General features: G+C 46.4%; 1 protein-coding gene across 1 annotated transcript in view; it reads right to left on the bottom strand.

The window, feature by feature from the left end:
• Positions 1-23,320, bottom strand: part of rgs11 (regulator of G protein signaling 11) — a 149,901-nt gene that overhangs the window by 105,084 nt on the left and 21,497 nt on the right. The window contains exon 4 of the mRNA XM_078559289.1: positions 4,650-4,756. Within this exon, the coding sequence (XP_078415415.1) occupies positions 4,650-4,756 (107 nt within the window). The remainder of the gene's footprint in view (positions 1-4,649; positions 4,757-23,320) is intronic.

A 23,320-nucleotide genomic window follows, 5' to 3' on the forward strand; every position in this document is an offset into this window, starting at 1 on the left:
CTAAGTAATGGCTAGCTCACCCACTATTTCATTTTTTTAACACAAGTAAAGAATAAATTCACTATCATTGTAATAATATAAATAAAAAGGAAGCTTTAGTGCATTATTATAGCACAATGTGAGTTATTGTGCGTATAAAAGGGTGACAGGAGCACAGAATATAATTTAATACACTGTTTCATTACAATATAAAGCTGGTGGCAGGCACAACTCATTTAGTGTTTTTTGGTTAGTAAAATAGACACTAATCATATAATCACTATAATCACATCAAAACTGCACCATTTTGCCAACAGTTGGCGACCTTAAACACCTAAAACAGTATCTCAGTCAAATCTATAGCTCGAGATAGGACATTAGATCTAGTGAAAGGGATTGTGCTATGGTACACTTCCTGTAGTGTAGTTCAGGAACAGACACGCATGGGCTTTTCTTTAATTAATTACAGTCCATTGACTTTCAACTAAAATCAAGCCAGGAAAATTACAGCTAAATATTTGGGTATACTGCAAATTGATGCTTTTTTAGTAACTCTTAGCTGGTGCCATCTGATATTGGCACAGTGTGATGTAACACTTTCTTAACTAGTAAAACACAACGCAGTTGTCTTAATTGAATCATTTTGTTTTGGAATGCTTTTATCCTTAGGGAGCACCACCATTCACGAACTACAGTAGGAGCTGGTGCTAATTTTGCCCTGTTGCTATTCCTCAGAGAAATGGATTTTCGTGCAAAGGCAGACTAGCGCTATTCCAAAATAACACAAATAAACAAGCTTCCGTGATGACTTAGTGGATAAACACAATGGCCAGCATGGTACTGAACCATATGGACTAAGAAGATTCTACTGAAACCATTGCTTGTAGGAGCGGTAGAGTTAGTACACATTCTTTTAAGAAAAGCAGTATGATTTCATTACTTAGGCAACAAAACAATTCACTATAATATTGTGTTTTGAATTATATTCATCACTTTTATTGCTTTTGGGACTTTGGTCTGTAGTTTATTTTCAATGTAGTTTGCTGGTCTGCACTGTCTGAATATGATTCAAGTTGGGTGAGTGATTTTGATGCTCTCAAGCAAAATCAAGAGAGTAGTAACAAAAAAGGCAGCAGGGATTGTTAATGTAAACGGTACCTTTGTTACTTTTCAGGAAAGAGCATTGAACAGGTCACGAAAAGTGCTGTTCCAGCAACTTCTCCCTGGTCTCTTTAGCAGCAATATATTGTGCTTCTCCTCCTTTTCCCTCACTTTAATCTTTGTCTGATGATGCCCTTTCTTATTGTTGTTCTCCTCTGACTCAAAAGACTTTTGAACGGGTGGGTTGTGCTGCATGAATCAGTCTGGTTTGCCTGGGCTCCCAAAGCAATAGAGTCACACGGAGCCACAAAGTTTGGCTCACTAGCTCCCAATTTTATCAGCTTTACGAGTGCTGTTTTGGCTTCAAATAATGTCACCTGCAGTTCGTGTGTACGCACTCATGGTGCAAGCCATGGCAGACACTATTTTGGTGAGGGCATGAGCACATGCGCAGGAAGTATCTACTAGAAATTGCAGATCAGGAAGATGGTGATTCAATTAGTGTGTAATGCTGATTTGAGGCCAGTGCTGCCATTTTGCTAGTACTGTCTGTTAAACACACATAACTGAACATGTGTTCAGCAGCAGGAAGAACCCCAGCACCAGTGCTATTTAAAGAGGTCATTAACTACTTACAGGTCAGTTGCTGATTAATTTCTGCTGGGTGTTGCTGCAATTGTTAGAAATGTTTGGTGGTTTTTAGAGTTCTTTTAAAGCTGCTGAAGTCTATAGTGAGTGGGGTGGCCGGTGCTGAAGGACTTTCTACTGACTTCAAGCATCCTGCATAAACTATTTTCTACCAGACATGGGTGCTGTTGTATGAATTCCCCTTGGTATGCAGCATGACAGAGAGAAGGAATAGAGGTTACACAGAACAGGACATGCTGCTGGAAGAGGGAGGAGGGGGAGAAGGGCACTCCAAAGGAAGCCATATCTGCCCAGTGTGTTCAGGTATCTATTCTCCTACTTGAACCTCAGCAAGGAACAGTATGCCCACATTTTTGCTTCATTAAAGCTGTCCTCATTGAAACCTGCCATTTGCTGCTGCCACAGCTGCAACCTCAGAGTAGGGTGAGGGTAGCATTGCCAGTGGTTATGAAGGTAACTGTGGCCATGGTTTTTTTTATGTGGTGGCGTCTTCCAGGTTGGAGCAGGCAACATTTGCAGCATCTCCTAGATTGCAATCTAGTGTTGCAGAAGGAGGGGTTACTGAGGCCCTGTTTGCAAACAGAACTGAACATATTTCATTTTTTCTTGCCAGAGTGCAGTAGAAGGATTGAGTGCATGGCTTCGTGAGGATTGCAAGCTTCCCCATGGTGCAGGGCACCACTGACTGCATGCATGCCGCTTTGTGGGTGCCGCATGTCAACTCGCAGATGTACTGCAGCCAGAAAGGATTCTACTACCTCAATGTCCAGTTGGGATGCGACCAGAGGCAGCGAATCATGTGGCTCCATGACTGGTAGCCTGGCAGCAGCCATGATTCCTTCCTTCTGCAACAGTCTGTGTCGTCTGCATTTGGACGACCAAGGCAACTGGGGGGCGGCTACTGGGTGACAAGGGTTATCCGGTGCATACACATAGGCAGCATGCATACAATGAAAGGCATCTTTTAAACAAGATGTGGTAGCGTGAACCGCTGGGTTCCTGGAGCAACGCTTCCACTGACTGGACCAAGCTGGAGGAACCCTATAAAACTTGGCAGTATGCACCTCAAGATTTGTTATGATCTGCCGCACGCTGCACAACACCTGCTATCATGAGGACACAGCCCTTGCCACCAGCTATATGGATCAGCTGAGGTGGAGGAGGAGGAGAGGAAAGAGGATGAGGAAGAGGAGCCCCTTTTTGCCTGGGCTGTACATGACTGACTCATACAACTATGATACCAGTAAATTCAACCCCAGTTCCCTGTTCACCAACAGTTCAGTGCCTTACCTGCCCTGTCACTAACCGTCATGGCATCTGCTTGGCCACAATGCTAAAATGAAAACCAATTCCATACCAAATTTATAAATTAAATCATTCCATGTTGCATACAAACAAATCACCTTTGTGCATTTCCTTGGTTTCTGTGTACCTTTGCCTAGCTCAGTCGGCTGGATAGTTGGTTTGTGCTGCAGAGTTATGCCAACAGTGTGGGTTCAATTCCTATATTGGCTGAGGTCATCCATGAAGACCTTGCCTTCTCAACTTTGCCCCCTGCCTGAGGTGTAGTGACTCTCAGGTTAAACTCACCACCAGTTGTCTCTCTTTAATGAGGGAGTAGCTTATGGTCCTCTAGGACCGTGGTGGCTTTCACTTCGCACAAATTAGCAGCTGGCACAAAGCTGGCATGCTGCCCACATCAGGAGCAATGGACATGGATTAATGAGTCATTGTGATCCCCATGTCTGTTTTGGAGGCCAGTCCAACTCAGCCTCCCGAACCTTCGCTTCAATATACCAATGGTGTGATGTACAGACCAGCATCTGTCTGCGTGCTGAAGTATGGGGACCTCTGAGCTGGTGGCAGAGAACACCCCAGGATCCAAGAAAGTAAGTTTTGGGCAATGGGCTCTGTGGGATGGGTACAAGTAGTTCTCTTTACCCGCAGTGTTCTTCACAGGCACAGCTTCTGCTCATTGATGAAACAGTTGCTACTCCTTCACTTTTTCCAACTGTCCCCCCACTCAAAGCAAGGATTCAAAAATAGCTCAAGTGATAAGCAGTGTTAATCAGGGTAAGAGAAAAAAGACAGAAAAAAGCAGTCTCTAAGCTCCGAACTGCCTTGGAAATCCATTAATCATAATAGCACACAAGTCTAATGAGCTGTGCGTCTGGAGCTTGAGTGCCCCTTTAAATCTGGTCTCCAGTCATATCAGTCAGCTTGCAAAGCCAATCCCACAAGGTTTTATTTAGCAGGACTTCTATCCCATAGATTGTTTGCATTTCTTTGGACGTGGGCCAATTATGCAATTGATCAGACATAGGCTTTTGGGGCATTGAAAGTTTACCTTATCCCAAGCATCATCCAGAACAACAAGGGGTGCAAGTGATGTATTTCAGTTATCTGCATATTATCATAATATCTTCACCAAATTGACACACGTACTGTTCACCCCCCTGCCATTTCCAGGATGAAAATTCAGAAGCAGCATCATCAAACAGGCAGATTAGTAGCACTTAAATTTCCCACCCAGGTTAGGCTAAGGAGTGTACGTAACTCACATGTCCAATCTATGTTTAAATGTTCGTTCTGCTGTATCTTTTATTTAAATATTACAGAATGACATACAACTGAGAAGTAAACCCTGAATATTAAAATAAATCACATTTTTCAGTATTTCACTGAACATTATTTAGTTTGATAAATATTTACATCTGTTGAGGACGATGAAATTCAGGATTTTACATTATGACAGATTAAAGCTGGAACTTGTAAACTAGAATCCCATCATTGTACAGGAAAGGGTTTCATATGTAAAAAGCAGAAATCATCCTACATCAGCATACGTTCATTATCCAACAGGTAAAGATAATGGCACAATTTCTCTTAATGTAAAATTATTAGCTTTCACATGGTCTTACCTGAAAACGATAAGGAGAATCATCTGCCCGGAGAACTAAATTCTTTGGATCCTTCAGTGGGTAAATGTAGCCATACTTTACTATTAAGTCACCAAGATGAAGGGATTCTGTAGTAGAGAAACGGAACTTCCTAATTAATTACAGGTCATTAGTGATACAAACGATTGGCCCTGATGTTACTCATTACCATATTACCGTATAATCACAGTACATCGGTATCAAACTCCATGGCCTGTGATTTATGCACAGGCAAGGACTTGTTTATTTTAAATGAATTAATACATTTGTTAAAATGGTTGAAAGAGGAATTGATATGAATGCATGAGGATTTGTATGATAACATTGTGCACAGTAATTTCTAGGCTTTAATTATGATTTCACATTTGTCATGTCATTTCAATACGGTTCTTAAGAATTGACTGCGAAGAATATTGTGTTTATCTTTTGAATGCTTCATAAATTATAATTAATGATATTTTTTATTTCATCTTTTAAGGATAGCAAGGCTTTTTATTTTCTGAGGAAAATAGTACATGTCTCTTTTTTATAAAGTTAAACACCGGATAACGGTTCTGAATATACCAGAACATAAAAACATAAAGCAGCATTGGACAAAGGCAAGTTTTCTACTAAATCAAGGTAAAGACATGAGCCTGAAGTGTAAGTTATTTGCAAGTACCATTCAAAGTAAAACAATATTGAGGTCAATTTTAACTTTGCCCGAGTAGTTGAGCTGGTGAAACGCGTAGAAGGGGCTGCTTTGTCCTAGATGATGTCAAGCTTCTTGGATGTTATTGGAGCTGCACTCATCCAGGCAAGTGGAGAGTATTCCATCACACACCTGACTTGTGCCTTGGAGCTTGTGGACAGGCTTTGGGGAGTCAGGAGGTGAGTTATTCACCTTAGAAATCCCAGTCTCTGACCTGCTCTTGTAGCCACAGTATTTATATGGTTAGTCCAGCTCCGTTTCTGGTCAATGGGAATGCCCAGGATATTGATAGCGGGGGATTCAGTGATAGTAATGCCATTGAATGTCAAGGGAAGATGGTTAGATTTTGTGTGGTGTGAATGTTACTTGCCACTTATTAGACTTAGGGATAGAAGCTTCCCGCATCTAGTGATGCATGAGGCAGACAAAGCACATGCTTATATCTGTTTTTGTAGCTAGTTTTCCTGGGACAGGTCACCAGCCTGTCGCCAGAGGCTACAGCTTGAGGGCACCACTCTGCATCAAGCATAGCTGACCAGGAAACTCTTTTGGTTTTGCCCACACCATAGGTGTAATGGAAGGATTTACAGGTTGATAATCAATCTTTTTGGCCACATTATGAATGCACCTTCCATGGTCATCAAGTTCTGGGGTGGGACTTGAATCCAGAGCTTCTGGCTCAGAGACAAGGATGCTACCCACTGCACCACCAGACCTTCCCCACTTATTAGTCCAAGCCTGGATATTGTCCTGTTCTTGCTGCATATGAACATGGACTGCTTCAGTATCCGAGGACATGCGAATACTGCTGTACATTGTGTAATTATCAGCAAACATCTCCACTTCTGACCCTAAATGGAGGGAAGGTCATTGATGAAGCAACCGAAGATAGATGGGCCTAGGACACTAACCTGAGGAACTCCTGCAGTGATGTCCTGGGACTGAAATGATTGGCCTCCAAAAACCACAACCACTTCTTTTATGTTAGGCATGACTCCGACCAGCGGGGAATTTTCCCCTCAATTCCCACTGACTCCAGTTTTGCTAGGGCTCCTTGATGCCACACTCGGCCAATTGCTGCCTTGATGTCAAGGGCAGTCACTCTCACCTCACCTCTTGACTTCAGCTCTTTTGATCATGTTTGGACCAAGGCTGTAATTAGGTCGGGAGCTGAGTGGTTCTGGCAGAACACAAACTATTGCTGAGTAAGTACCGCCTGATAGCACTACTGACAGCACTTTCCATCACTTTGTTGATGATTGAGAGGAGGTGGATTTGTCGTGCTTTTGGTAGACAGGACATACCTGGGCAATTTACCACATTGTTGGGTAGAAGCCAATATTGTAGCTATACTAGGACAGCTTGGCTAGGGGCGTGACTCGTTCTGGAGCTTCAGTGCTATTGCCACGATTTTGTCAGGTCCTTTAGCTTTTGCAGTGTCCAGTACCTTCAGCCATTTCTTGATATCACGTGGAGTGAATCAAGTTGGCTGAAGACTGGCATCTGTGATGCTGGGGACCTCAGAAGGAGGCCGAGATGGGTCATCCACTCGACATTTCTGGCTGAAGATGGTTGCAAATGCTTCTCCTTGAGCCAGAATAAAGTTTTCAAGATGTTTGCTGTGGAAAATTAATCACTTCTGTGGAACCATAAAGGAACCAGTCATTGCAGTCAAACATCTTCCAATTAATATAGAAATCTCAAATGTGCACAATGACAAAATAAATATCAATTCTGGCTCAGTAATTTCCACTCCCTTTAGGGTAGAAAGTTACATACAGGTAGATTAAATGTCCGTTTTTAAACACACTCCAGAACATTGGAACAGTTTAATCAGTTTCCGTCAGATCCAGTGTAAAACATTGCATCAAATCTCCCTGCACTTGACAGCATGCTCTGCTGCTCAGGCCTGTGCCTGGGTCACAAAGGGCTAGCAGGAGTGAAACATCAATAATGTTTCCATTATATCAATGTATTTCTTGCTCAAAGCTGCCTGATGTACACTGTACAATTGACGTTCATAAAGTTAAAATTGCAGTTCCAGTTTTCTGCTGCTGCACAGCTAGATAGAAAGAAATCTACAGGAATGGTGGATTCCTTATTTTGCGCAATACATATCTTGTAACAGCATTACGAAGGACTTTTGTAAAGTATTTTTAAACGAGTATGGGGAGTTTTATGATAAAACCAAACCCAAAGTAGATTAAGCATCTTGGGTAAATGAGATATAAAAGTCACCTGAGCTCCAGCAATGTTGTTCTTTCGGGAGGTACCGAGCCTGCCTGTCTGATGATTATTTCCTAGCAGGAACAGAGCTGTTAATTAAAGTGCTGCTCAGTGTTCATTATTGGAACTCAGGAGATGACTGTTTCTCCGAAACATGGTAGTTCACAAGGCTCATCAGGCAGAAGAAGGAATTACAATGGGATGACTCACCTTTTCCCTCCCTATTCATTGAGGAAATTAGGTAGTTGGTAGACAGACTTCCTATTTTGTTCAGATATTTTTCTCTTCCGCTCCCAAGCAGTACCTGAAAGTGGGTGCATCCAGAGAAAATGTTGGTGTTAATCCACGGCCGGGGTTTTCCAGTCCCAACAGTGACAGGTGTAAAGGTAGGTGGTGTTGGGGGGGGGGGGCAGGGGGAGGAGCAATGCAGAGGGAGCTGAAAAAAGTTTCCCGTGACGTGAAATGACGGTGGGAATGTGTGCTCCTGCCTGTCATGGCAGGTTGTCATTCCCGCCAGAGGCCAGCGTGAAGCCATTTTGCATCTCATTAATGGATGCAGCTGAAGCTCCGACCAGAATTGTTCCCCACTGTCCAGTTATCCACACTGCCAGTGGGATATCACGCTGGTCCGGAACATGTCCGGACCAACATGGCGCTACACGTCAGGACTCATTTGGAAGAGCACCTCGGGCAGCTTGCGGAGACCGGAAGGTGGAGGCCTCCAGTGACTGTGAATCCTGGAATACCACGCGCGGCAGTGGGTGGGTGGAGCATCAACCACGTTGATCACTGCTCTGCAGGAGCTTCCAGGATGTGGATCTTCACAAAATGGTCGGCTGCTTGAGGTACTGTTGGGTGGTGATGCTCTGTGCGTTGGGGGGGCAGGGATTAGCCAGGGAGGAGAAGAGTGAAGAGGTGAGGTGGGTATGGAGGCCTAGAGGGGGTGGGGGAGGTTGTAGGTGGTAGGGGAAAGAGAGAGAGATGCTGCAGGGGTCGTGGAATGGGCGAGGTGGTATGGAGCGAGAAGGTGGGACAGGCCGTGCTGGAGGGCAGGCAGGGGGGGCGCGCGATGGTGTGCAGGTGTGAACGGGCATGGGAGTGGGTACAGGTGTGAACTGGCATGCGGGGGGGGGAAGAGAGGTTCAGAGGGAGGGGTCCGTGATGTCAACCGCTGCATCCTGGGGGGCATACAGAGGAAACTGTAGATAAGAAGGGATGGTAAGGGTTAAAAGGAGCAGTGGGAGCTGGTAGGGTGGGAGGGTGAGGGTCCTTCGATGATGGGTGAAGGGTCACTGAGAGTTGTTGGAGGGGACACAGAAGTAAAACTGGAGGATGAGGAGGACCATGTCTATTGTCACGGGGGTTGGCTCCTCAGGAAGGTAGGGAACATGGACATTCACCTGCATGGGATGGAGGGTGATAGGGGAGGGTTGTAGGGTGACTGTGGGGAGATCAAAGTCACACCAGGAGCGTCAATGGTTATTGGGGGAGGGTGTGGGTCACGCGAGGAAGTTGGAAGGTGTTGGACTCAACCTGAAAAGTCACACGCACCATGGCCACTTGGAACTATCGATAGCCTCGAGGTAGAGATCTCGAGATGCTGTATGGGAGTGGGCAGAGCGGCAGGTCAACTCAGCGAGACAATTGAAGGGCAACCCCAGTGCACAGTACTGACAATTCTAAGGCGTTTCAACAGATGAGCTCGTGGAGAGCAAAGGCTCAGTGTGCACATGGCTCACAAGGGCCCTGGCAAAGATTCTTGCCTCCCTGCACATGCCTGATTCTGGGGGACATGGTCACAGCCCTGGGTGTCCCGCTGAAGGTGGAGTGGTGCAGGGGGGTTGGGCGAGGGTGGCAGCACACAGGCTTAAAGACTACGAATCACAATTAAACCACATCAGACCTCATTAAAGTGCAAGTGTAGACTATTTACAAAAGTGTATGAACATTAACAATTATAGTGCAGCCGTGCAACCACATGTGAAATCATATCTCCTTAATCTTGTGTTCCCTACCACTTCTTCTAGGTACTCCCCCAACATCTGCAGCAGGGGTGGAGGCAGGAGACCCCAACTGCATAATTACTGAGCCCAGCATCATGTGATTCGGTGTGAATTCCCGCCAGGCTCCGTGGTGGGAAACAATCCCGGTTCCTGCCCCCACCACGGGACTTAGGCCCGGAATAGAAAATCCCGGCCCATGTTTCCAATGCACTTCTTAGATAGCACTGCATCAACACATCCTCTATACCATTTCTGGTAGCTGCATTAGAGAAAAGCAGCAGTGTAAAGTACATGCAAATCGTGTCCTATGACACTGCATACAAATTTCATCCAACAGGGACAGATGCAAACACTGGCCCACAGCTCCCTGAACTGCCATTTAGTCCTAACGAAAAGGCAGGAATTGTTAAGGAAGTCCTTTGATCTGAATTTTCTTGTGTGTGTCGGGACCCTCACCCCGATGGTGTCTGAGTCCTGTCTGCCTGCGCGATCTTCCCGGAAGTGGCCGGTTAACATTCTGTTTCCAGCAGCTCTGTCCAACTGAAGACAGGGAATGGGCTGCGTGGGAGGAGAGTCGATCGGAAAGCCTAAGGTTATGGGTGGCCGGCACCTACTCTGAGAGAGGTGGGCGCTGTTGATGTAGTTGGGGGACCGAGAGAACTTCAGCATGGAGGCACCCTCTTAGGGTTTCTAAAACTGTTCAAAGTAAGTGTGGCCACAGCTGCCAGGCCATCATTATGGAGGGAGACTCCTCCAGAGGGGGGCCTGTAGCTGTGGCTGTGGTCCCCTCAGCTCTGCAGCCCCAAAAGGAGGGGATTTAAAGGAGCATCGATGGCCCCCTTGTCTGCCTCTGGAAGACTGCCTCCAGTTAATGGCAGTAATTCCACAGTGCCAGCCAGGAGTGATGGCCACTGCTGGAACTACAGGCAGTCCCACCACGCCAAGAAGTCCAGGTAAGTCCAGGGGATCTCAGTGAGAGGGGTGAGGGAGGTGGGGGGCTGAGTTCAAGTGGGCAGGGGGGAGGGTTAAAGAGGCGAGTGACCTTGGGGGTGCTGCCTCCAGGTGGCCTGCAAAGGAGGTCTCCCCCTCCTTGCCCTACAACACCCTGCGGCAACTAAAGTTGCCAGACATCCCACATAGCGTGAGCCTCCCTACACTGAGGGTAAAATACTGGTGGTAGCAGGATGAGGCCCTTAAGTGGCCATTGGGCTCCCATCATCCCCTCATAAAATTTCAGGCAGGTTGAGGGCGGGCATGTAGGTGGTGGGAAAACTACCTGCTGGATTTTACATGCCATCCCTCCCTCAAACCCACCGGGAGGGAGTGTAAAATACAGTCCATAGGATCAGAAAAATGTACAGCACCAAAGGAAGCCATTCAGCTCATCAGGACTGTGCCAGTTCACTGAAAGAGTTATCTAATTAGTCCTACTCCCCTGCCCTTACCCCATACCCCGACAAATGTTTTCCTTCTAAGTATTTATCGAATTCACTTTTGAAAGTTATTACTGAATCTGCTTTCATTCCCCCTCCGACCTCCCCCAACTCAGCACCCTTTCAGGCAGCACATTGCATATTCCAGATCAATTCTTTGTGTCAACAGAAATTTTCCTCGTCGTCCATTGTTCTTTTGCCTATCCCATAATCTCTGTCCCCTGGTTACCAACCTTTCCATTACAGGAAACAGATTCTCCTTATTTTGAACATCTCTAGTAAATATTCTCTTACCCATCTCTGCTCTGAGGAGAACAACCCCAGCTTCTGCACATAACTGAAGTCCCTCATCTCAGATACCATTCTAGTAAGTCTCTTCTGCATCCTCTCTAAGGTCTTGATATAAAGTGTGGCGTCCAGAATTCAGCACAACACTTCAGTTGAGGATTAACCAGTGTTTTATAGACTGATAGCATAACCTGCTTGTTTTTACTTGCCATGCCACTTTTAGAAACACCAAGGATCCCACAAACAGCCTTCTCAACTTGTCCTGCCAACTTCAAAGGTTCCTGCACTCCCTTTAAAATCGTACCATTTACTTTCTATTGTCTCGGCTCATTCTTCCTACTGAAACATTCCACTGCATTAAACCTCATCAGCCACGTGTCTGCCTATTTCACCAGTCTGCTTATGTCCTCCTGAAGTCTGTTTCTATCCTCCTTATTGATTATTACACTTCCGAATCTTGTCCAACCTGTAGATTATGATATTCTGCCCGGTATATCACAAGTTCAGGTCATTAATATATATCAAAAAGAGCAGTGGTCTTAATACCAAATCTTTTGAAGCATCGCTGTATAATTCCCTGCAGTCTGTTCAGCACCTCTCTCTCCTCCCTGCTTCTTAACCAATTTTGTATTGAGCTGTCACTGTCCCTTTAATTCCAGGGACTTTAACTTTGCTGACATGCATATGATGTGGTACTTTGTCAAATGCCTTATGAAAGTCCATATACATAACTTCAACCGCATGCCCCTCATAACTCTTCCCATTACATAATCAATAAACAATTAAGTTAGTCAAACACAAATAGCCTTTAACAATTCCAAACTGATTTTCAGTCATTCGCCCATAATTTTCCAAGCATCAATTATTTTTTTTACCAGGATTATTGGCTCGAAAAATTCCTCCACCACTGACATTAGGCTGACTAGCCTGTAATTGTCAGATTGATCCCACTCCCTATTTTTAGCAGAGTGTAACATTTGAAATCCTCCGGTCCTCTGGAATCAGCCTCATATCCAGAGAGCATAGGAAGGTTGTGGACATGAACATCATAAATTTCAATTTTTAAAGTCACTAAAGGTGGCAGGACAGGTGGAGGGGGCAGTTAATAAAGCATACAGTGTCCTTGGCTTTATTAATAGGGGCACAGAGTACAAGAGGTCATTGTATAGGACACTAGTTAGACCTCAGCTGGAGTACTGTGTACAGTTCTGGACACCACACTATTGAAAGGGTGTGAAAGCACTGGAGAGAGTGCAGGAGAGCTTTACAAAAATGGTTCCAGGAATGAGAAACTTCAGTTATGAAGATACATTGGAGAGGTTAGGACTGTTCTCCTTGGAGAGTAGAAGGCTAAGAGGCATTTAGATAGAAGTGTTCAAAATCATGAGGGGGCTGGACAGAGTAGATAAGGAGAAACTGTTCCCACTCGTAAAAGGAATTGAAAACGAGAGGGCACAGACTTAAAGTGATGTGCAAAAGAAGCAAATGCAATGTGAGAAAAAACTCTTTCACACAGCGAGTGTTTCGGGTCTGGAATGCACTGTGTGGTAGAGGCTTCAATTGAGGCATTCAAGAGGGCATTAGATGATTATTTAAATAGAAACAATGCACAGGGTGATGGGGAAAAGGCAGGGTAATAGCACTGAGTCATAATGCTCATTCGGAGAGCCAGTGCAAACACGGTGGGCCAAATGACCTCCTTCTGCACCGAGACAATTCTGTGATTCTGTGAAGTGGCGAAAAAAATTCTTGGAGATTCCTCACCAACCCCCTAAAGGCAATTTCTTCAAAAAGGAAATGTCAATGCAAATTTAAAGCCGGTTACAAATTCATCTGACTTGAATAAGAACACTCTGAGCATGGTGGGGGTGATTTAATTGTACCTGCTCAATGGAAATTAGGCAGGCAAGCACTTATAATCTCCTCGACCAGTTATTGCTGCTGGAAACAGGCCTAGCAGGTTTTTCACTGCTAGAGGGAAGGACACTCAAGCTTGACCGAATCATATCCTGCAACCTCAATATGACCTGACTGAGATGTTTGCCAGTCGGCCTAATCATGAAATGGCACCGAGCTTCACACCAAGCCTACCCAGCAAGAAACTGGACTGGGACCAGGAGAAGCCCCAAGAGGGAAGTTTAAATTTATCTTGATTTATTCGTAGAGTCAGAAGGGGCAGTAGGGCCCTCCAGGCTGATGATTGGAATCCTAATTAGCGCCTGGTCTGAAGAAAAGCACTGCTCACTAATTAATCTTCCTCAGGGATAAGTAGCATTTGCTGCCTCTTGATGGAGGCGATCTCAATTGATTCCTGTTTAATCCCTGATCTAACTGAAACAATTCTGAAAACCACCAACAATCACTTCTGGAGAAACTGCTCCAGGAACGGGTGATAATGTTTATATTGGTACAGTGAACAGTTATCTCCACTTTAGAATCAAAGCTTAATCAGGCCACAAAAGGCTAATGGTAATACTCTAGATAAATGGGGTATAGCACTCCAGGATAAATTTAATTCTCAGTTTGCCGGTAGGATTAATCCACTGTGGTGATACCATAAATTAGTCAAACATTGCCAGCTTGATTTATTAGAATAATTGCTCATGTAGAGAAACAAGTCAATACTTAGATTGACATCAGTGCCCATGCAGCTCTGTAAAAGAAGGCTTTTGCAAATAAGAGCCTCAGACAAGATTCCAAAAATCATACAAGGCCAAAGGTACTGGTGATACATCACTGTTAAACATCATGTTTGGATGTAACAATAATAGACTTTATGAATGCCAATTGTATGGCATCTTCTGTCTCTGAGAAAGGGAAGATAGGTGACAGGAAACCTACAGGCAAAGCATAAATGTGCAAACACTAGATATTCTGGATCTGAAGTACAGGTCATCTCAATTCCAGGAGCTTACAGCCACCTAATATACTTTTTCTTGCATTCGGAATCCATTTAGGACTGGCTCACAGATTTTCAGAGGTACTTATGACACATGAGGGATCAGCACAGCGGTGCTACACGATAATCCAAATGATGACACACACTATTATACAAATAAAGATACCCAATTACTGACCTTTGAACAACCCTTTTCTGTAATGTGCTGAAACATTCTAACGTCATCGCACAACAACTTTGTGATATTGCATAGGTAGTCCTAGTCGGTTAATTTGGATTGTGGAAGATTTGCTATAGCTGTACAAGATATTGGTGAGTCCACGCCATGAGTACTGTGTACAGTTTTGGTCTCCTTATTTAAGAAAGGATATATTCGCAATGGAGGCAGTCCAGAGAAGGTTCACTGGGATGATTTCTGGGATGAAGGTGTTTGCTTATGAAGAAAGATTAAACAGTTTGGGTCTTTACTCATTGGAGTTTAGAATAATGAGATGTGATCTTATTGAAACATATGTTACAATCTCCATAGGGACCAATAATTTATAAAGAGATTCAAACTTCCAGTTATTAACTGAAAGAATGACATAAGGTTTAATGTTTTAAAACTTTTAATGTAATAAATGACCAATAAAACATTATTTTACTTTCCTTAGGCAACTTATATTTTAAACTACAGAGAGGACATTCCCCTTGTATACTTACCACCTGCAGCACTCTCCACGGAATTATAGTCCTTGTAGCAAACAGTCCACAGTTGCGCCCAGCTTTCAATGGGTTTCCATATCCCCATTCGGTAACTTCGAATGACAGTTTCCAGGTGCTTTCCTCAGTTTTCGAAGAGTTCTTTAAATCTGCCACCAGCAGTAAAGTCTGTTCCAATGATTCTTCTTCCCATGGCCATGCCAGGATGAAATCTCCTGAAATCCTTAAATGGCTGTAGGATGCATCTCTTCATCTAGAGACACCTCCCTTCTGCACCTGGCTGTGGTAGCTCAAAAGCCAAGCAGCCTCTTCTCTCTGCAGACCAGACAAAGCCTCTGCTGTCTGTCCGTGATAATCATTGGATTTGTGGGGAAGCCTGTAACCTGATCTCAAAATGGCTTCATTCCAAAATGGCAATGTGAAACACAGTAACCTTGCATTCTGGTAGAACTGTTAATTTTCTATCTTAAACCACGACTTTCTTTTATCTTAGAACTAAATTGACAGCTTACAGCAAAACAGTTTACAACCAGGTACCATCAACACCTTTCTGAGACTTTGGGAGACTTAGATCTGCATTTGCATCCTCAAGATGGGTAGCAGGAGTCTGGAAAATTCCTGCCTCGGCCCACCTGCCTCAGGAGGGAGTATCCACAGGGTTGGCATTTTCACTGTGTGGTGTGGGGGGGGGGGGGGGGGGGGGGGGGGGCGGCGGCAGGGCAGGTGCGGGCTGGAGAAAAGTTTGGAGGCAGCCTCAAGGGCTGCCAGGCGCTGGGACAGGCTGTTTAAAAGGTCTACCTCAGTGTTAAAATAAAAACAGAAAGAGCCCCCAGCCCTCACCTCCCATGTCCCTTGCATGCAACCTCATGCCCCCCACCCACCCCATATGGCTCCTCATGCCCCCATGCCCAGATATGCCCCTCAACAACCCCTATGCCAAATTATGACACTTACACACCTATTCACCCACATACACTATATAGAACTAATGAACCTTATAGGGACAGTAGGATATGTAAAAAAGCAAGGAGTCAACACATTTAAAAAAAAGGTCATTCATTCATAACTTTGCACTTTCTTAAAAAACTTTTTACTGCAAGGCAACAAGAGTTCAATGGTCCAGACCCTTTAAAGTTTCAATAGTTGAAAGCACAACCACTTGACACTGCTTCATCTTGTATAAATAAACATTGTGAAATTGACAGCATAGATCAGGGAGCCGGAGCTCTCAATCAAGCAGTGTTTTCCTTGAGGCTCAGGTGTTTCAACGGCCTAATGGATTTCTGGGCTCTCAGCCAAGCCTCACTATGTATTCTTGGCTGAGAGCCCAAGCTTCAATGAGCGTACTAAACCATCTCATTGTAAAACATATAAGATTCTGAGGGGGCTTGACAAGGTAGATGCTGAGACGCACATGGGGAAATCTAGAACTGGGGGTACAGTTTCAAAATAAGGGGTCCCTCCATTAAGACACAGATGAGAAGGAATTTCTTCTCTCAAAGGGTCATTAATCTTTAAAATTCTCTCCCTCAGAGAGCACTGGAGGCTGGGACATTGAATATATTCAAGGCGGAGGCTGGGACATTGAATATATTCAAGGCCAAGTTAGATAGATTTTTTGATCTACTAGGGAGTCAAGTGTTACAGGGGGCAGACAGGAAGGTGGAGTTCAAGCCACAATCAGATCAGCCACGATCTCATTGAATGGTGGAGCAGGAGAGAGGCAAAATGGCTTACTCCTGCTCTTACTTCTTCTGTTCATGTGTTTTTATTTAAAAGAGCATGGACACTGTACAACTGAAGCTTCACAAATCAGCCTACTGGCTGATGGTGGTTACAAGGCAGCAACCTCCTACTCCTGCTGATGCTTGTGGCAGCTTCTCAACATCTTCCAAGGTGAGGCCCCAATCCACTGCAGTATTCTGCAGCACTCCACAGTTATTCTGGCAATCCTCTTTGAGGTATATTGCTATGCACCCACTGATAATTATATACTTGGTCTTATTGACAGACAATTGGTGACAAGAGGGAGACAAGTAAGTGAGAGAGCTGTAAAGAGGCCACAACCACTAATTAAAAGTGATGATAAGGTGGCTCAACTGGAGAGTAGCTGAACTCACTCCCAGATCTGAACTCCGGCCTATAGTGAGTTAGCACTTTACAGCCAGTGCAGGAGTAGAGATACCACAGTTGGCCTCAGTACTGCTGCGTAATGGAGGAGGGAAATCAATTAGGGCTCCTGCTCCAGACAAAATCATGCTGAGCTGCAATATTTTTGCAGATGAACCACATGTAAATATAATACTCAGCACAATGAAGTATCAGGGGTTTACAAGTGCCTGTGCAATCATACCCCAAGCAAGGAGTCAACACATTGACAAGCGGAAGGGAAGAATTGATGGAAAAGATAAAGAATGGGAGGCAGGAGGAACAGAGTAAATTGACAAGATAATTGGATGTTAAAGGTGAAAAATGAATTTCTGCAGGAGTTCCACTCATCTCTGTTGGCAGAAGATGTCATTTTTCTGCAGTTTCTGAAGATCCCCCACTTACGTTATGATGGACAAGCAGGAGGACCCTTTGGAAATTCACCTTATTGTCTCAGTGTACATTTTGTTTGAAAAAGAGTGAAACGTTCATTTATCGTTTATTGCACCCACTAACATAAGGCACACAGTATTTAAAGGGGAAATCTTGTATAATGAGATATCAGTGACAAGCATGATAAAGAAACAACTATGCACCACATGGCAGAGATCCAGTGCCTGCCCATTATTATCCAGCTGAGTGGAACTGTCCTAAGCTGGTTCCACTCTTAGCTAGGGAATCTCCAGCAATAGTTTCTCTTCCAGCTTCTGCACTGTTACATCTGGAGACTCCTCCGGATCTATACTTGGCCCCCCTCCTATTTTTCAGCTACATGCTGCCCCTTGGTGACATCATCTGAAGGCAAGTTCCTCATATATGCTGATGATATCAATCTTTACCTCCCAAGACCTATCTAGATTTCTTCACTGCCTCTGCGTTGTCAGATTACTTGTTTGTCATCCAGTCCTGGATGAACTGCAATTTCCTTCAATTAAACATTGGGAAAACCAAAACCATTCTCTTTAACTCCTGCCACCGATTCCATCTCCCTCCCTACTAACTCAGGCTGAAACAGACTGTCTCCGACCTCTGCATCTTATTTGGCCCTAAAATTGTGATCTCATATCCTCTTCATCACAAGGACCAATTACTTCCCACTGCTGTAATATTGCCCATCTCCGGCCATTTGCTGCTGAAATTATTCCTTCCAGATTCAACTATTCCGATGCTTTCCTGATTCTTATCATCATATCACCCCCACCTCCAAACACTTGGGCTCATCTAAAGCTATGTTGCCTGTATCCTAACCCACATCAAATCTCACTTCATCATCATTCCTATGCTTGCTGAACTGCTAAAATGCTGGACATCTTGGCTAATTTTTTGTGCCTAGTTTTGTCTTGGAACAATTGCTGGAGCAGCATTATGTTTGGTCAATTGGACCATTAACACTTCCTTTTTATAATGCACTTTTTTTCTGCACTTTTACCATTTGATTAAAATTAGTGACCAGACTACGGGCAGGATTTTCCCGTCGGCGAGCAGGGGGTGGAGCCCGCCCACTGACGGGTAAAATGACCCGCGGTGACATCGGGTGGAACTCCCGACGTCACCGCGCCCCATTTAAATTTTCCGGTAGGCGGGAGCGCAGCAAAATCAGCTGTGCGCCCGCCGACCTGTCAATGGCCAATTTAGGCCATTGACAGGGTCATTTAGCTAATTAATGGACCTGCCCGTCCAACCTTAAGGGAATTAGAAAAAGTATGAAACCTCATCCGTGGGCGGGATGAGGTTTCATATAGGTTTTAAAAAATTTTATTAAAGTTTTTGTGAAAATTATGGACATGTCCCAACTCATGTCACATGAGGGGACATGTCAGGAATTTCTTTTTTTCCTATTTTTAATATTTGTCACAGTACAGCCGATCCCCTTGAGGCAGCACTTAGCCTCAGGGAGATGAGTGCGCTCTTTCGTGCGCATGTGCGAAAGAGCCCACTCTTGATTTAGGGATTCCCCCTCTGCCCGCACAGGGACCACATAGCACTTCCCTGTGGACGTCGTGCTGGGCGGGCCTTAATTGGCCGGCCCACGTAAAATGGCGCTGCGCCCTGATTGGGGGCGCCGATCGGAGGCACGCCTATGCGCGCGCGCCATTCAACTTTGCCCCCGATGGGGGGAAAATCTTGCCCATGGCCTTGTGCCCTTAATAAAATTACTCAATGTACACACTTGTGCAAGCAATTAGAAGATTAAAAAAATATTGGGCTAAACCTTGCTGGCAAAATAATGTCATGTTAATGCCGCACTGTGGCATTAATGTATAAATCAAACAGAAATATTTGGCCCATTATAACTCTTAGCACCTCTTTTTTGTGAATAACCACAGACATATACAAGCGAATTGCAGAGTCCGGAAACATTAATTCCCTAAAATTCACTCTGTCAGCCTCCAAATTATTGTTACTCCAGTTAAAAAGGTCACCCACAAGGTAAGAAAGGTTAGAATTCAAGTAGAGCCAAAACATTCTGGGCTGAATCTTCAGCTCAGCAGGTGGGCGTGACCGACAGGCCTGGGAGAAGCCGGGAAACAGGTCCCTGACCGCGATCGGCCCATGACCGCGATTTCACGCTGACTGGCCAATTAAGACCCGCCCAATGTGAAACACGGCTTCCCAATGGTCGGGAAGCGCAAGGCAAGGCGGGGGCCTGTCAGCCGCCAGGTCCAATGAAGGCTGCTGGTGAAGAAGCATACAGTCTGCGTTACAGAGACGGTACATTGGCTTCGGCAGCGGCTGGAGACGCCGGGTGGGAGGGCAGGTCGGGTGGGCACTTGGCCCCCCACTTTTCGGATGAGTGCCTCGCGGTCCTCATGGGGGAGGTGGCTGCCAGGAGGGACACCCTTGTACCAAGGGTTGGAGGGATGAGGCCACCGCACCTAACAAGAAGAGCCTGGGAAGAGGTGGCAGCGCAACTCAGCAGCCACGACGTTGTGCGGCACACATGGGTGCAGTGCCGCAAATGGTTCAATGACCTGCTGTGCTCAGGCAGGGTGAGTACCGTGTTGGCATGGATCTGCGTGGTGAAGTGTTAAGGGCTAGCCGTCCCCCCCGTGGATCTCAGGGGTGTTAGAGTCTGAGTAGCAACAGTCAATGATCCGGAGCTGGCCGAGGGGGTGAGCCTTGGCAGCTTGGACTGATTGCCTTGCGGCTCAAGGGCCACGACTCGGATGTGCCTTGCAAGGTGTTCTTCAGGTGGGGTCGGCCAGGCTGCAATGGCGCTGCAGGTAGAGAGTGGACTAATCAATGCTCCTCTGTCTTTTCAGGAGAAGACAAGCTATAACCAATTGGAGAGATCACGGACAGGCGGAGGCCTGCCCAACCTGCTGCTGCTAACCAGGTTCAAGCAGGATGCCCTGGAGCTAGAGAGCTGGCACGCTCCCCGTGCAACCGGTCATGGAGAAGTAGGGGTGTCAGACGAAGGTAAGAGTGCAGTGCACAGAGGTGAGAGTTTTGGCTTGTGCAACCATTCTAGTGTAGTCTCTTAATTGATGGGAGCCTCAAACCTGAAGTCCCCATTGATCATTGAAAAACAATGGCACCACGATGCAAATCGCCATTGTCCCAACAAGGTGCCTGGCACACACAGTGACAGAGTGATGACTTTAACTAATGACATGTCCTTGTTCTCCCTTAGATTCGCCAGCACACACTCATTCTCAGGACCCAGAGGGGTACCTCTGACCCCAGAGGACTGCCGGGCTTCATCCGCACCTGCGTCACACCTGCTCCCTGACCAGGCACCAGCGCAGATACCAGCATCATGGTGGGCGTTAGATTGTTGGCTACATTGTCAGTGCACATTGGTGAGGGCACTTCACAGTCCCTCGAGATGCGGGTGGAGACGGAGAGTGCTCAGGGCACCAGCAGTTAGAGACCAGGACGATGCTGGGTCGAAGGCAGATGATGAGCCTCTGGAGTTATTCATTAGGCAGCAGATGCTGGACGTCCAGTGGGATGTGCGGGAGGATCTGGCGGAGATCCATGAAGATATGTATGCCATGGTCTCTGTTATGGAGGAGTCCATGTGGAGCATAAGCACTGCATTGACCCTCACAGCCGAGCGCACTGCCTCCTCCACTGAGAGAGTGGTGACTTTCAGGGAGAGACAACTCCAGGGACAGAATCAGGGATTCCTGGTGTTGCTCTCGGACCTGCAAGCCCTCACACAGGCAATGAGCTCAGGTGGTCTGTGCCAGTGTGGGAGATGGATGAGGCACCCAGTATCCCAGCTAGGTGCCTGTCCATCAATGGCGAGCAGGGGGTTCCAGAGTGACCTCACGTTGGTGCACGACTTGCTTGCCGCCTCTGTGGGCTCCTCTCAGGCGCTCCTAATGAGGGCAGCAGCTCCTCCGCCCCTCTGCCAGTGACCGTGGCATCTGATGAGGCTGCGATGACTGGGGAGATGCCAGCTCCCTCCCAGGGGAGGCCAGCACAGGCTCCACTGGCCAGAGGACGACTGCCAAGGTCATCAAGGCCAACAAGACAGCAGAGTCAGCAGGCTGTCTCCAATGCCGGTGCCAGTGAGGAGGGAGCACCAAGACACAGCACTGGTAAATGTAAGTTTAAGGTACCATGATCACAAGAGGGATTGTTCATGGTGATCTTCTGATCAGTTATGTTTGGTTTATATATCTATTGATATGGGCATCAACACCAGTAATGGTCATGTCAGTGTGATTTGAATGTGACAATAACATTAAATTTGCTGTTGTGATGGCCTGAGTATGCGTCACCTTTTACTTTTGGTGCAGGGTACACCAGTATGTAATGCTGGATGTGTGCGGCTCTAAAGTTTATTGCACAGGCACTGAGTGGACTTTGGGTTTACGTGACAGGGGCATTTCAGACATCCTGGATGGAGGCGGCAGCCCTGGAATGAGGTAGGAGCGGATCTTTGGCAGCCTAGCTGAAGGAGCGTTGGATAAGGCATCCCTGGTGCACCTGCCTCCCTGAAGGTTACAGAGGTCTGCCTCCATGCCCTCAGCGCTCTCCTCACCATACTCCTCTTCTGACTCACTACTGGATTCATCCTCTGTGGCCTGTGCAGCTGCTTCAAGATCCTCTTCCTCCAGTGGGTCCCCTCTTGCCAGTGTCAGATTGTGGACAGCGCAGCATGCAACCACTATCAGTGTCACCCGCTCTGGGGGGTATTGTGGTGCTCCCCCTGAATGGCCCAGGCATCGGAAGTGCATCTATTACAATCCTGCTCTGCCTCTGTTCTTGGGTGGTGGAAAGGCGTCATAAGCCATCTTTTCAACGGATAGCCCTTGTCACCCAGCAGCCATCCATCCAGCCGGGCTGGAGCACTGAAGAGCCTCGGCATCTGGGAGTGTCTCAGGATGTAAGCGTTATGTGAGTTGCCTGGGTACCTTGCACAGACTTGCAGAATCTGCATCCTGTGGTCACACACTATCCGCACGTTCATGGAGTGGAAGCCCTTCCTGTTGGTGAAGGCACCGGGCTCACCTGCTGGTGTCTTGATGGCCACATGCGTACAGTCTATAGCACCCTCGACACGGGGGAAGCCAGCAATGGCCGCGAAGCCTCTGGCTCGCTCTGTCTGGCTGGCCCCGTACATACAGAAATGAATAATTGTCATGACCCGCCTGAACAGAGCTTCTGTCATCAGCTTGATGCAACTGTAGACAGCTGATTGGGACACTCCACAAAGATCCCCCACTGAGCCCTGGAAAGAGCCGGAGGCATAGAAGCTGAGGGCCACTGTGACCCAATCATATGACAAATGGAGGCCACAGTCTCCCTTGAGAGGCAGAGCCACCTTTGGCATCGCACCTCAGACATGTTGAGGTAGCTGCATCGCTGCCTGTAAACCCTGGCAGCAGGATAGTGGCATCTTCTGCAGCCCCTTCCGCTTTGGACTACCTGCTGGCCCTGCGCCCCTTGTGCCTGCGCCTCTCTGCCCACAGGTCCCTCCCCTGGAAGCTGCATTGGGACACCTACCTGGCCTCCTCTCCCTTCTGCCCCTCCTCTTCCTCCTCAGGGGAGGTGCCACCAGCGGAGAGCACAATCCCCATTACCAGGGTTACAGAAGGCTGTCTGATACCTGGAAGGGTCCACATGGTCAAAATCCTCCGGGGATCTTGGAGACACCAATGAGTCCTCATATGTAGCCTGGAAATGCTAAGAATGAAGCCCCGAACAGAGATGAAGCTGCCAAGTACCAATAAGCAACCAGCAACAAACTATTTCCAAAACTCCTCACTATTCACAATGGCAATGCTGCTGACCCTTTTTAACCCGCC

This window comes from Cetorhinus maximus, chromosome 15 (genome assembly GCF_964194155.1).
Source record: "Cetorhinus maximus chromosome 15, sCetMax3.hap1.1, whole genome shotgun sequence".
Lineage (NCBI taxonomy): Eukaryota > Metazoa > Chordata > Chondrichthyes > Lamniformes > Cetorhinidae > Cetorhinus > Cetorhinus maximus.